At 44.9% G+C, this 15,009-nt stretch overlaps 1 protein-coding gene across 1 annotated transcript in view; it reads right to left on the bottom strand.

Annotated features, from left to right (window-relative positions):
- The window catches only part of ATRN (attractin), a 246,227-nt gene that overhangs the window by 51,558 nt on the left and 179,660 nt on the right, over window positions 1-15,009 (bottom strand). The window contains exon 26 of the mRNA XM_019525801.1: window positions 9,019-9,097. Coding sequence (XP_019381346.1) covers window positions 9,019-9,097 — 79 coding nt within the window. The remainder of the gene's footprint in view (window positions 1-9,018; window positions 9,098-15,009) is intronic.

Here is a 15,009-nt window from a genome sequence, read left to right on the forward strand (position 1 = left end):
AACCCCCCCCCCCCCCCAACAAATGCATTTTATATCAAATGCCATGTTTCATACAAGCATAAAATGGCAAAGATGAACCTAGTTTATATTAGCTACTGATAGAGACTAAACACAACAGTAGGTAGCCCAACTTGATGGGATATTTGTGTGTAAAGAAAGAGCATCCCCCTAAAATGAACCACGGCAGATGTGGGGTCCCCATGGCGGCTATGTTTGCTGCAAAACGATCATCTGGAATATAAATACAGAAGAAGTATAATCCTTTCCTAATGGATAGACGGAGCTTGAGCACAGAAGAATTCAGATTGAGGTTTGGTACTGATACGAGATAAAAAGCCTGAAGCAAGAAAAAGGTCCCCTGGAGATGGAAAAGGTATGTTAAGAGGACAAGATTTAAAGGTAGTTGATGGACTTAAATATCTTGGTTCAACGACTGCCAGTAATAGAAGGACTGGGGACTGGAGATGAAGTGTTAAAGGTCTGGTATGGGATAGAAACGTACCTAGGAAAGGGAAATGAGCAATAAAAAGGGTTTATTACATCCCAGTTGCATTGTATGGGTCCCAGTCTTGGAGAAGCGATTTCAGACAGTTGCAAGCTGCAAAATGAGCTGAAGGGCAATTACTGGGAGGCTGGGAAAAGACTGGGAATAACTGTGTATGCCACACATTAAATTGGGAGAGTGGAAAAACCCAAGTTAAAAGAAGGGCTGATGTGGCTTGGACATGTGAAGGGAACGCACAAGGGCAGCATACTGTATGGAAAGCTGAAGATGCACATTAAAGTCAATAGGGGGACTGGAAAATGATAGTGAAGGTGGGAAGACGAGGTGCGGAAGGACTTAATTTTAACAGGTGGCTACTGGGGATGAAGTACAACAGCAAGATGGTGGGCAGACAGGAGGAGATGGATGGAGTTGGCATATTGCCAGGCCAACAGATGCTGATAGTGATGAGTCCCGAAAAACCAAGCGTGTCCCCTACCAACAGATGTTTACACCATGAGCACTTCTACAAATATCTAATTTGTAGAAGTGCTCCTGCATGGCACAGACCTCCTGCAAAGTGCCACACCATGCAATTCCCGAAGCAAGAGCATAACAAGTCAGGCTGACTAAATCCTGTTTTAAGACCCCAAAGGACAGAGGATCCCTCCTCTCCCCCTACCCCTAGACAGACTTTTCATGGCTCATTACCTTTGCTGTTAAAACTCTGCATTTTAGTTTTGCCTTGAACTTGCTTAGCTTCAGCTTCCAGCCCCAGGATTCAGTTATTCCTTTGGCTACTATAAGGAAAAAGAGCTCTACGGTAGGAGGAGCTCTGTTCCCCATGGATGTACCAGAGTATTGTGATCAAACTTCACGTTAACATTTTTCTTGGATAAATGAAAGGAGACTGATTTTCTTCAGTTTACCAACTTGTTTCTAGAGGTCAAATAACTCCTTCAGCACTTTTCTAAACCTTTTCCAAATCTGACATTTGATCTGTAAGGGCATATGAATGCTTTAGTCAAGTAATACTATCATTAACACTCGATACAGAGGTACCATCTCCTGAACGTCTGCTCTTTATTCGAAGAATTGCTTTTGTTTTCTTATGCACCTCACTGCACTGGGAGTTCGCATGCGGTGGGTTATTCACCGAGATCTTGGACTCCCTTTGAGTTACTGCCCTAAAGCACGGTACCTCCCCCCATCTTGTGACTTGCATTCAATTTTCCTGGGTGCATGACCTCGCCTCTGACACTATTAAAACTTATTCACCCAGTGGGTTAACACTTAACCTGGGTCCCTACATAGAATTGATCTGTCCTTATTAATCCCACTCAATCAATTTTTGTGCTGACTGCAGATTATATCAACAATGATTTTTTTATTTGCTGCTAGTAGTGCTGATAGGTATTAAATACTTGAGTCAAGAACGGATCCCTGAAAGACCTCACTAGAAGGATTACTACCACTAGATGAAGATTCCCTATTTAAGCAATCAGGACTCATGGTAGAGGTGATATCTTTTATTAGACCAAATAGATATTTTGCATAAAAAAAAATCTTTTACTTTTTTTTTTGCAAAAAGTTAAAGAATTTTTTTGTGCACAAGATCTACTTGGTCTAATAAAAGATAATCACACCTCTACTATGAGTCCCGATTGCTTTTTCCTCTAGACCAATACGGCAACAACCTGGATTCCCGATTCCCTATTTAGTTGCTCTTTGGAGCTAGTCAATTAGATCACATTTGTAATCCATTAATTAAACCTCATACAAATGCCCAGAAAATGACAAGCGCTGCTCTACAGAATTTAAGAATCTGAAAGACAAGGAATAAGAGCTGGATGAGACCAGCAGGACGGCAGATCACAAGGTGACAAAAGACATGGTCTGCACAATTTGCCAATTCTCAGCAGCAGCAGCGACTGCAAAAAACAACTTACCCAAGTCTGTGAAAGGCATGGAAGAAAGTGCTTGCTGGAGAAGGTAATCAAGACACTGTTGGCACAGTGACATTAGAAGCAGACCTCACGGTGAGATAACAGGGCGGCTGGGGATAGTGGAGGACTTTGGAAGCAGAAGGCAAGGTGTTTGCATCTGATGTGTGGACCAAGTGAAGGGTGACAGCCAAAGCAATGGAAGATGATCTGAGCACCTTCATTAGGAACGAATTTGCAAGGGAGGCTGTTGGCACCAAGGTGAGGGAGGAGGGGATTCCTGCAAGAATCAAACCTCAAGATGGTCGTGGCATGGACATGTTTTGGTTGTATGAGCAGAAAAGAAAGGCTGAGTCTTGCAAATGCTGGGCAAGAAAAATGGGCAATTTTTAGACCTGGCTGGGCACTTGGGTCAAAGGGGAGGAAGCGAGACAAAGGTTTAGTTCAGATGCCAGACTTGAACAACGGAGAACTAGTGGCACTAAGACTGGACTGTTGGAAATCTTACTCACAGCTAGTGACAGAAAGGGGAGAGCGCTTCAGGGGAGCAGCAGAAACTCATGTTGGGAAACATTTACTTTAAGCCGATGGCTGGATGCCCACAAACAGCTACTGCAAAAATAAGCCAGGATTATAGTCTGGATGGAAGGAGAGTTGATGGGCAGCTGGCGCAGAGGATGGGGATAAATTATTCTCTGTGGCCACAGGACAAAGAGCAAGGGTCATATACTGCAGCAAGGGAAGTTGAGGTTGGATATTAGGAAAAACTCACTTGCCCTGAGGGGGATCAAGCACTGGAGAAGGTTAACGAGAAAGGTTGTGAAATCTCCGTCTTCGGAAATTTTTAAGAACGGGCAAGGCAAACGCTTGTTTGGGATGGTTGAGTCGGACTGATCCTGCCTTGAGCAGAGAGTTGGACTAGATGCATCCTCCTGAGGACCCTGTCAAACGGACTTTTCTGTAACTCTAAAGGACGGCAGATATACACATTAATGACAGAGATGATCCAGCCCGGCTCAGGAAGAGGACGTGGCTCAGGGTAGAGGCCTGAATGACCCCCCATAATAGAAGATACTTAAAGGAGAAATTTGTAAGCTAGGCAGCAGGAGAGGCTGGAGTCGTGAATGCCCGGAGAGAGTGGAAATTCAAGAGAGATACACTACCAGCATCAAAGAGAAATGAGGATGAAGAAATGCTGCTGAGGTTAGCCAGGAAATAGGTCACTGGAAATCTATGCAAGAGCTGTTTCATAGTGGGCTGCAGACGGCGGAGGTGGGAGGGGAGCAGGAGCCAGAGCCAGGCTGAAGGTGAGCAAGAAGGGAATGGGAGGACAAAGATTCAAGACAGCAGTTGGACATTTTAATTTATAAATGTTACCATCACATTTTGTGCATTATTCCACTATTGCCACCTTAATGCCACTTCATGCATCACTTCCCCAAAACTAATGGTTTCATAGGCCCAAGATCCTACCGTCTTTCATTTCAATTTAAGCTTCCTAGGAAAGCCACCTATCTATCTCCGCTCCCCTCTTCAAGGTGTCCAAAAATAGTTATGGTGCTCAGAGGAGAGAAAGCAAGCGCACAATTTACTACTCTATCTTCTCTTTCCCAGCTTTGTATAGCACAAGATACATAACTGCATGCAAGGCTCCCGTTTCCCCTTCAAGTCAGGTTTTATACGTCACAACCTCACTCTTGCCAAATGTGGAAAAACTTACTTGGCTTGGGGGAAAAAAATTACAATCTCTGCGCTTTATTTTCACATCCCAAAGATACCTTTTAGTTTCATAAAGGTAATGAAAGTCAGCATTGATGTGTGTGTACAGCTGGCCACGGAGGAATAGAGACAGGCTGTCCTTGTGTATTTTCTTCCTTTTAATTTTTCCCCTATCTTCAAATGTCTTAGGATATCTTGGGACAGATTATGAATTTGCAGTGCAGTGTTTTCGCAATAGAAGGTTATGCAAATGCATTTTGTTCCAACCTGCAGTACATATTTCTGCAATAAATCTTCCCTATCCCTTCTAGCTTGCCTGGCAGGCTAGCTACAGTGCTATTACTTCTCCCCAACTGTTTGCTTCAAGCCAGAATTGTCCGAATTTACTAGAGATGGCTGGGTTTTCAGAGCTTCCTTTTTCCTTCTTCCCTAGTATCATGCCTGGAGTTCAGCTCCAGCCATTTGCTTTTCATCCAGGTGTTTTTACTGACACAAAGACAGTCAGTGCCTGTTAGTCAGGCACTGGCAATATTTGCACTGGAAGTAAAACTGAAGTTTAGTTGGGGTATCACCTGTACATTGCTTGTATGAGACTGCAGCATCTCAGCTGCATACGATGCTCTTTATAAAACACGGGAAGCATGATTAGCTTTGTGTGACTCCATAGGCAAGCTCTGAGGAGACAGAAGGAGCAGCTGCCAGTTGTTGGGAAGAGGATGGAGGTGGACCCACTTCACGCCTTTCCCGTGAACCTGTGACAGTATTTTTAGAGAAGACCGCACCATGCCCTCTTCAGACAAGGAAATGCTGCAGGAAGACTTGGACAGATGAACACGGGTGTTTTCCATTAGCTCTATTGCCAGTTTTTGCCCTGTGATGAGGTCAGAGCTCCAACTGCAGGAGGATTAAGGCAGTAGCAGCACTGGGAATTGGACAGGTTTCTTCAGTACCTTGCCTGAAAATGGAAGATCTTAGGCTGGCTGGTAGTCTTCGAAGTCCGCAGGGTCTGGAAATGGTTTCTTGCATTGGCCCATGGCACCAACTTGTCTTGTGATGCCACTGCCATAAAGTAAGCCCCACACTCTTCTCGAGTGCCTCTCCAATCCCTTTCTCCTCTGCCCAATCTCCTGTTCTGCTTTCTGCTCCCGGCCCGATCTGCCACCATGTTCCCTGCTCCCTCCCTATCCTGCCATGAGCCACACAGAAAAGCTGCCTGTGCCACAAGCAGGCCACAGATTGATGCTAATCTCTCTGTTGCAACTGCAGCGTTGTACTTTCTCTCTCGTTAAAACAGGCTTCAGTCTGCTACTGTTGCTCCCGGTTCCCCCCCTCCATCTATCAGAGATTCCTGGTGATATGCAGTACAGGAGACAGTGGCTATTGTCTAGTCTTAGCACCCTCAAAGTTTTCTCACTTTGTTCCCAAGATCAACTAAGGTTTTCTACATTATACTGCAGAGGAATAAAAAGACCTGGCAAAGGAAAAATCTAAAATCAGATGGTGGACTCCCCATACCACACCTGACTGACTGCAAAAAGCAGGGCCCTGGACTTGATAATGGCCCAGGAGATCCCTTTATCAAGCATATGTTTTTAGAGCCTCTCTGAGGGAAAACTAAAACCATTATAAAAGATGCACATATGAAGATGTAGGGGCCCCCAAATGAATACAGCTTACTTTATTTTCATAGTTAATTTGGACCTGACAATCATCCTGAAGCCTTCCTAAAAAGTTTCTTGGGACGCTCTCTCAAATGTCTAAGACTTAAAACGCTACTACACAAAAAGGAAATGGAGTCGCTGACCTGAATTTTTATCTTTGTCCTATTCAGTTCGGAGATGGCTGGATCTGAATAATAAATAGCTAGTAGAACAGCAGACTCAGAGGGACAGTAAGAATTCAAAATATCTGACACCAAAACCAATCCATAAAGCATTCTGATAATAGTGAAACATCGCTGAATAGAACGAGGACCAAAATTCCCAATTTGTTTCAAATGAACTCCGGTGCGGCACGCTGCATTGCCAGATACGTACATAATAAGAGTGTATATACACTACGCAACAAGCTACCCTTTGCTTTGAACTGGGAGAGTGCCTTTCACCCGAGGGTCATGTGCACTTTACTCTCCAGTTCTCTTGTCGATAAAATCTGAAGTTCCTGGGAAATGACGACTTCATGACAAGGGCTTCAGTGGAGGAAGAAAAAGAAGCGACACAAGAAAGGCAGAGAAGAACCTTTCTGAAACAGAAAATTTTGACAAGCTGTCCTTCAATTTGTGGCAGCATTTGCAAACTGAACGGAGTAGAGTAAAAATATACTAATGCCAAGCTACCTCTCCATCTGATCTGGGACTCAGAGATGTCCCCATGCCTAAAGGGGGCATGCTAGTGACATTTTCCTTTTAAACTACCATTAAATATTTTGACTTAGCTCCAGGCAAAAAACATGGCATTTTTCAGCCTATATTCAGTATAAGCCTTAATTAACATTTAACCAAGAAATCAACAGGAAACTTGACGCTGAACTTTGGCTCTCCCCCTTGTCTAGATGGTGAGAGGGGGGAAATGGCCATTAGTGCTAAATCCTACCAGCTTCTGAAGACCAGGTAAATTCTCAAAGACTGCAATGATATAGCCAAGTAGTGTTAATGTGTTTGAAAAGCTTAAATGACATTATGAATATTAATTCACTAGTAACGAGAGAGAATATTGAGCATATGACAGAAGAGGAATGAGAAAAAAGTTATCTGATTTAACAGCCGGCTGCATTATAATTAGAAAGGACATCCTCGCATCTAGCAATTCTACATTATTTACATTACTTTAGAGTAAAATAAAACCGAATGTGGATTCTTGAAGATAGGCAGGGACACAAGCACTTACACAGAACTTTAGATCTTCAAAGGACTGTAAAAATTAATCCTCCAAATACCCTTGAGGTAACTACGTGTTATCCCCACGTTACGAATAGGAACTCAGGCAGACAAAGGAAATTAGCTGCCCCAGGACCCACGGCAGGTGAGCGCCGGAGCCGAGATCAGAACCCAGGACCGACTCTCAGATGTCTTCATTCCTACAGTGCCTTCTACTCTCCCCCATCAGATCCCTCGCAACTCTGCCACCACCGCAACACTTACACTTTGTACTCCTATAGCACCTCCCTCTGAGCAACTCATCTCATTTTGAGGATGAGGAAACAGAAACAGAGTGAGGTTGCACAAGGGTGCATAGGACATTGGCAGAAACACCAGGAACGCAACCCAAGAAACCCTGCATTTCAGATGGAGATCCATGCTTCATACCTATAGTTATACTGCAGCATACAAGCAATAAGGCATGGTAACATTTTGCAGTGTCAGGTCTTAGGTCGGTTCCCCCAGTATTCTACTTTTAGAACAAAATATGGTTTAGTGGAACTGCATATTTGCAATAAAAGCAGCAGCAGCAGCAGAGACTTGACTTTAAGGAGCTATTCATATAGGATGGCTTCAATAGGGATGATCCTGCCTCAACCAGGGGTTGGACTAGATCAGTGGTTCTCAATCTTTTGCATCTTGCATCCCACCAGCCATTTTATCAAAAAAACTTTAGTCCCACCAGGATAAAAACAAAACCCCACTTTCTCCAAGAAGTACATTTTTACATTTACGTGCACTTAAGTATTATATTAATCAATAATGGAAATTTTTAAGGACATTAAAAGTCCCACCTACATGACCATTGTGTCCCACCGGTGGGACCGACACTTCCCACTGGTTGAGAAACACTGGACTAGATGACCTCCAGAAGTCCCTGCCAGGTTGACTTCTCTATGATTCATATCACTGTGTGTGGGTGTGTGAGAAAGATGATATCCTCAGCGGTCCCAATTCAGCTGCTAGAAGATTCCCAGCACCTCCCAGAATTGTCCAAGCATCCACATGTTAGCAGACAAGGCTGGTGTGTCTATGGGTAAGGGAGGAGGCTGGCATCTCTCAGGGAGGGATACGCAAAGTTGAGATATTTTGGCTGACTTCAGCAGTGTGCACTTCTCTGTGCATTTCCCGAGTCCCCTTTTTCTTTTGGTTACAATGCTCTTGAAACACCGTAGTCTTCAAACTACTGATACAGCCCTGTAAGTTTAAAATGAAATGAGCAGACAAGTTTCTTTGGGTAGATGTGATATCTACCCAAAGAACCTTGTCTGCCTTTGTCCTTAGACCAACGCGACTACAACCAGCAACCCTAGTGAAATGAGTGGCTTTCATTGCAGAGGGCAGTTTGAAGTGGGAGCCAAGGCAGCTTCAGAAAAGAAACTGGACTGTAACAGCAGCTTTCCTGCCTACGCTGCTGTACGCTTTTGAAGGTCTGTACTTAAGAGTTATGACAATGTAGTATTGTCGCCACAAATCTGGGTCATGACTAAAACTTCAACATCAAGATGACAAGATAGGGGAAGAAAATGCCTGCACCCATCACTGGATTTCAGGCACCCTCAGAAAATGCTAGTTCTTAGTTTTGACTTGTTCTTTGGCTACGGAAAAGAAAATAGAGCAGTTTTTTCGTTGCAAGGAACCTGTAAACATCACACCAGGCCAGAATATTTTTAATGCTCTGGATTCCTATTTGATATCTTGTGCATCATGTTTGCACACCTAACAGCGTTGCCATTGCTTAGCAGCTTGGGACACCCTGGAAGGGATTTCAGGGCACTGCGGCACCCTTGTTGAGAATCATGTGCCAACCAAAACATTTCTTATAAACTGTTGTGAACTGAAGTATTTATAGATTTTTAGACCTTATCCTTAACCAAAGCAGCATGTATACGCTTAAGTGTATGGAAGAAACAACAGCTCTCATGGAAAACAGCATTCATTTCTAGAATTATGACCTCTCTCCGTCGTGATGCCCAGCAACTCTGTTTAATCTTCCAAACCACAGCAGCCACAAGGAGCAAAGACAGGAAACAACTGCAGAGGAGAAAAAAAACCAAAGACTTTACTGTCCTTATTCATAATGTATGATGATACATTTGAAAGCTCTAACAAAATAAATGCTAGACAATATCTTGCATAACCTTTTGAAGTCCCTTGATGAAGGATGCCACAGCAGGGAAAAGTGCTCCGCAAACATTATTTCTCGTGCAATCTAGTGAGTAGTATACCCATTTTACCAAGGAATAAACTGGAAACACAAAAAAAGGAGCTTATGTCCCATGATATGGTTAAATGATTGATCTGGGAATAAGCTTCTGGAACCCTACTGACAGTGTACATTTTTTGATGGCAAAAAAGGCATCAGACTGAATATGCTGTACAGCAACCGTTAACAAGTACTCAGAGGAGAGGCTACCTCAAAAGGAAAAAAAAAAACTACTACTCAGCAATCTATCACAGCCAAAATTACTGCTTTTTCTTTTTGCTTTTCAGAGGCAACATTTTGGGAAATTAAACATTATGATTTTGGGGATTCATTTTTAAACAAACACTGAATATCCCAGCATTACAGACAATGAAATCTAAGGCCTTGCCCCGACCGCAAAGCCAGCAGTGGTGTCTTTGAACATACAACGCAGCTCTGTATGTGCTTCTTCCCAGGCTGGACGATGTTTAGATGCACCCGTACAGCATTGTGGGCTGGTTAAATCAGTGCCAAGGACCCAACCCCTGGCACTGTACAGGCGCAGCTACATTGCTTCTAGTCCAGAAGGCAGCATACACAGGGCTGCATGGCTTGTTGTAGGGTACCGTTACTGGGCACAGTAAGCTAGCAGTCTAGACATGGCTTTACTTTTCCTTTTTTCAGCTTCTAGTGAATTTAAGACCCAGCAGAATAACAATGGACAAGCTTTAATAAAGAGGAGGGAAGATACGAAAAACCATATGAAGCAAAGTACAGCCAGGATGGAGGCTGACCTTGCTGACAGTGATGAGTGTAATACAAGCCGGAATACCTGATGCTCACTTTTTAAAGATGCAGCTCACACAGCCTTGAAACATAATGCAAAAAGACACTTTTATTTGCTTTTAAATTAACATTTTACTTGAGGCTAAATTCTGGCACTGGGCCACATTGGTGGCATAAGCAGCTACATGTGAATGCTGCAACAGCAGTATTCACATGCCCCAGCACTCTGGCAGTCAGCAGCCTCGTGAATAGGGACCTACCTAAATCGGGATAAGACATAGCATTTTCTACAGCCCACTCACAACGTTCAGAGCCACTTTCATGGGCATTTTGCAATGGGATGAGGGGGAGGCTGCTATCTTGGCTGCTCCCCTTCATACCACTCGGCCAGCCAGTGCCTCCCCCCACTACCACAGTGGGCTGTGAGGCTGGGGAGCCAGCATTTTATTTTTAGAAAGTTTTTTTTCCAGGCAAATTCCTCAGGAAATTGCAGCAAACACCATTTTTTGCAGATTGTGGAAACTGCTGTTTTTTGCACTTTCCATAAAAATTGTGAAAGCGTGATTTAAGTAGGTCCCTGCTCATGAACAACCAGCTCAGGAAGACTGTTCTGTTCAACTGTCCTACTACATTCCCCTTCGAGGACGCTAATGGCTGCTCATGTCTGTGGCACCTTGCTGTGTCCATATTTCCGTCCACACATCTTCCTTTCAAATAACCTCTCTTCTCAGGCACCCCAAAGCGTGCTGCGTGAACCTTGACAGATTTCCCCTTAGGATCTCTTTAACACACACTTGCATGCGGCATTCAAGGGCACACCAGCAAGTATCAAATACTGCATTTTCTTGCACACAACCTGCACTCTACTTTTCAGCTGCTGGAAATCTGAGTGCACATTACATGTGAGAAATGTGGTAAGAGCGGTTTCTGCCAGTGAAGGTGAAATCTGCATGCGACCAAGCAGGCTCTGTCCCCCAGCTGCTCACAGTTACTCATAGGCAAGGAAAGACCTTTCTTCCTTCATGCTGGTTTTCAATAACAAGGTATGCATTATACTCTGCGGCATATTGTATGTGAGAAAATATGGTATCTCATTTCAGTGCATTGCTTTTGCCAACCTGTGTCTTCTCTGTAGTTTGGCAACAGCTTTGATGCAGGACCCCTGCGCTCTTTGAATTGTAAAGTGATGAGACCATGCTGTCAGCATGTGTGTGTTAGATGCTCAAACCAGGAACAGAGGTTGCCACTTCCAAGACACATATGCATGTATTTCAGACTATGCCTCTCAAAGACACAGGCCCGGCCCGTGGCTGCCCCCCAACGTACCGGACACGGCAACCCTGGAGCACAGCCACTTTCGGGAAGTTCTGGAGGGAGACTGAAGCAGGGGGAAACAACCACATTATCCTTCCTCCTGTCCAATACACTGAATTATGGCCTGTGTTATATAGGGAGTCAGACCTGAAGATCACATTGGTCTCTTCGGGTTCACCAACACACTTTCCACAAGGTTCCCTTGTGCAGCTAAATTTAGCCCTTTGGTTGAGAGCACATGGCATGAATAGACAAGTTAGCTGGTAAAAACACATGGTTTTTGTTCTTTGTGCCTCCCAGGATGGTGGCCAGGAAAGGCTGAGGGTCTCTGCAACTCATGGGTGCTTTGAGAGAATCTCACAGCCTTCTTCCAAGAGAAAAATACCCAACTATATCCTAGCCTACTTCCTCTCTTTGCATTTCTTTCCCTCTCCCATGTCTCCCAAAGACAAGTGCCTCCTCCAATCTACTCCTTCAACCTCAGGTGACCCAACCCCATCTTTCCATTTTCTTTGCTCCCTGCATCTCAGCCATACCCCAATTCTTCTCCTTGACCTCTCACTCTTCCCTGGCTCTTTTTCATCACAACAGAAGCAAGCTTTAGCCCCTCTGAGAAAGCACACCCTTGGCTCTGCTTGACTTACCAATCATAGCCCCATCTCCTCTCTTTTCTCCACGTCGAAACTCACTGAACATGCTTTTGCTTTCTACAGTGCTCCTCCAATCAAGGTTGCCAATTGTCCACAAATTTACAAACAGTCAGTCAATATTTGGGTTAGAAATACCTCTCCATAAAAACTCTAAGCAGCTGGAGTGGATTGAAGACCCCTGGTTGGAAAGAAGCTGGAGGCAGTGTTGAAGGACAGACAGAGCACAGCAGCGTCATGTGGTGTCCGAGAAGCGCAGCACCTTTCAAGAAAGCTTTCTTCCAGGGCCTTGTACACTTCTCCCCACTAGCCACGAGCTAATGTTGCTGCTGCTCTTGCATCAACTGCCTATTATACTGCTACACTGGAAGGCTGGCTTTTTTGCTGGTCCATGCTGGGATGGGGAAGCAAAGCTGTTGGGGTAGGAGAGTAAGGATGGGGAGCACGGTACAGCATGCAGTCAGGGTGCAGGGATAAGTCAAACACCCCTGGGGGACTGTCTGTTCTCTCTCGTGCTGCCTCTCATGGTCTAGGGGAACTCCCCGTAAACACTTGCACAACCCCTCCTTTAAAATGACATCTACAATTAAGAAGAAAAAAAATCTTGATAACAGTTAAGCTCCTCAGAACGCAGCTTGTCCCACGACTTGTGTTATCCCAGAGTTTCCCTCTTCTCCCTAAGACTTCTAAAACCATCTGTGCAGTCCATTTGTTATCTCTAGTCCAATACTTATATTGTGGGCTTTTGGGGAAGGGCACTGTCCTTGATACAGTATGTAGTGCAATGAGGTTCTGGTCCATGACTGGCCCCAGATGCAATAGTAGTAGAAATACATAAACGGGACTAAGCATTAATGAACGGGCAGGCACAAGGAATCTATCCTGGGATGAAGGAAGTAAGGCAGGGGACATTTTTGAGTGAAAAAGGATGGGGTAAGAGGTCCCATATACTTCCAGTGACTGCTGTCCCCCAAATATTTGTCATTAACTCACAACCTAAAAGTTACAACCATTGCAGGGGACGGGGAGCAGAGCAATGAAAGGTGAAGAACTGAACACGCTGTACGGTATGTAGGTAAGAGGTAATGATTTTTCAGAACTAACTCTAGGATAATGTCTCTATCATGATCCTATTAAGTTAAAAGGATAGCAGCATACATAAAGTACCAAAGGGCCACTCAACCTTTATCGATTTCCAGTCAAGAAGAAGAAATTAATTTGATAAGTTAACAGAGAAATATGGGCATTTATACTTGTGCTCTGGGAGGCGGGGGTTGCATTAATTAGAGTGGCTCCAAGAGCCACTTTAATTAAAGCACTTGGAGTGTCACATGTATTAGCATCCCTGCGCTGAAAAGTGCCCCCGCCGCCATTTTTCTGATATATGTGACGCTGGAGTGCGGACATTACCATGCTCCAGCAGACTCGATGCACATGTATAGGCACCCTATGTGATCTGGCAGGCAAAAATAAGCATCTCGTGTTAATCTTGGACAATACCTGCTTCCTAATACAGGTGGGATTACAAAATACCTGTCACTTATTCTGAAAAGCTCAAAGTGGATGTTCATTCTTTTCGTCCATTGCAAAATGCCATAATGATCTGAAGTATTTTTTTTTTTGTAAGATCCTTTCTTTTTATTGTTTGATATCTTGCCTGTTCAGAAGCAACATGCCTTTGGCCTTCACCCAATTAGACATTTAGATTTAGCTGTGAATCGCCATCAGGACAAAAGAATGCATACACACACAGCCACTGATCCAGGATTTTATAACGTAAGTCTTCCCTTTCTTTCGAATAAGAAAGGACTGCTGTATTTAGAGGCGTAAGAACAGATGGTCTGTGTTACCTGTATTTCTCCTCCCCTAGACAAGATCTGGCTTTGTCCAGATAGATTTTCACTTCTACCATGGGCTTTAAACTAGGGGAAGATGAGGGAAGAGGAAGCCTTGGACTGCTAAACTAAGCAGCACTCACAAGTACAGCCCAGCCTAGACCGATGAGTGGAACAAATAGCCAGGTAAGCAACAGGGGCCAGGGCAATGCTGAGAGTAGGGGGCCAGTGCACACATCCACAGGAGACCTCAAATGCCCCTACACAAACACTCGTAGCATGAGAAACAAGCAGGAGGAACTTCCCCTCCTGCTAGCTGACACCAACCCGGACATAGTGGGGATCACTGAAACGTGGTGAGACCCAACGCATGACTGGGCGGTGAATGTCAAGGGCTATAGGCTGTACAGGAGGGACAGGACAGGAAAGAAAGGTGGGGGGGTGGCACTCTACATTAAAGAAGAATACACATCCTCATCAATTAACAAAGAATCAGAGGAGGGGCACACTGAAGTGAGCTGGGTCCGAATACAAGGCAGTCGAGGGGAAAGAGACTTGACGGTGGGGGTCGACTACAGACCCCCCAACCACGGGGAAGAGCTAGACCAGGAATTCTTAAGTCAGCTCATGGAGGTCATTAGGTCAAAGGACACGGCCATCATGGGCGACATGAACTTTCCAGACATCTGCTGGGAAGAGCAGTCAGCCAGGTCTGACCGCTCATGTAGGTTCCTAGCCCAAATGCAGGACCTCCGTCTAACCCAGGAGGTGCACAGCCCCACCGGGGGGATGCCTTGTTGGACCTGGTGCTGGCCACGGACGACGACCTGGTGCGGGGGCTCAACCACCTGGGCAACAGCGATCATCGCCTGCTGGGTCTCACCATCCAGCGCAAGGTGACAAAGGCCGGCAGCAAAGCAGCAGTCCTGGATTTCAGGAGGGCGGACTTCAATGAGCTAAGGAGACTAGTCGGGGAAGCACTGAGGTCCCAGAGGAGAGGGGAAACAGGTGTCCAAGGAGAGTGGTCGCTCCTTAAGGAGACGATCCTCCAAGCCCAAAGGGAGGTAATCGCAACACGGATCAAAGGGGGCAAGAGGGTGCAAAAGCCCCCACAGCTCACCAAAAGCATCGGGGAGTGTCTCCTAGCTAAAAGGGAGGTGCACACCCAATGGCAGAGAA

This window comes from Gavialis gangeticus, unplaced genomic scaffold (assembly GCF_001723915.1).
Source record: "Gavialis gangeticus isolate Ggan-Ray unplaced genomic scaffold, GavGan_comp1, whole genome shotgun sequence".
Classification (NCBI taxonomy): Eukaryota; Metazoa; Chordata; order Crocodylia; family Gavialidae; genus Gavialis; species Gavialis gangeticus.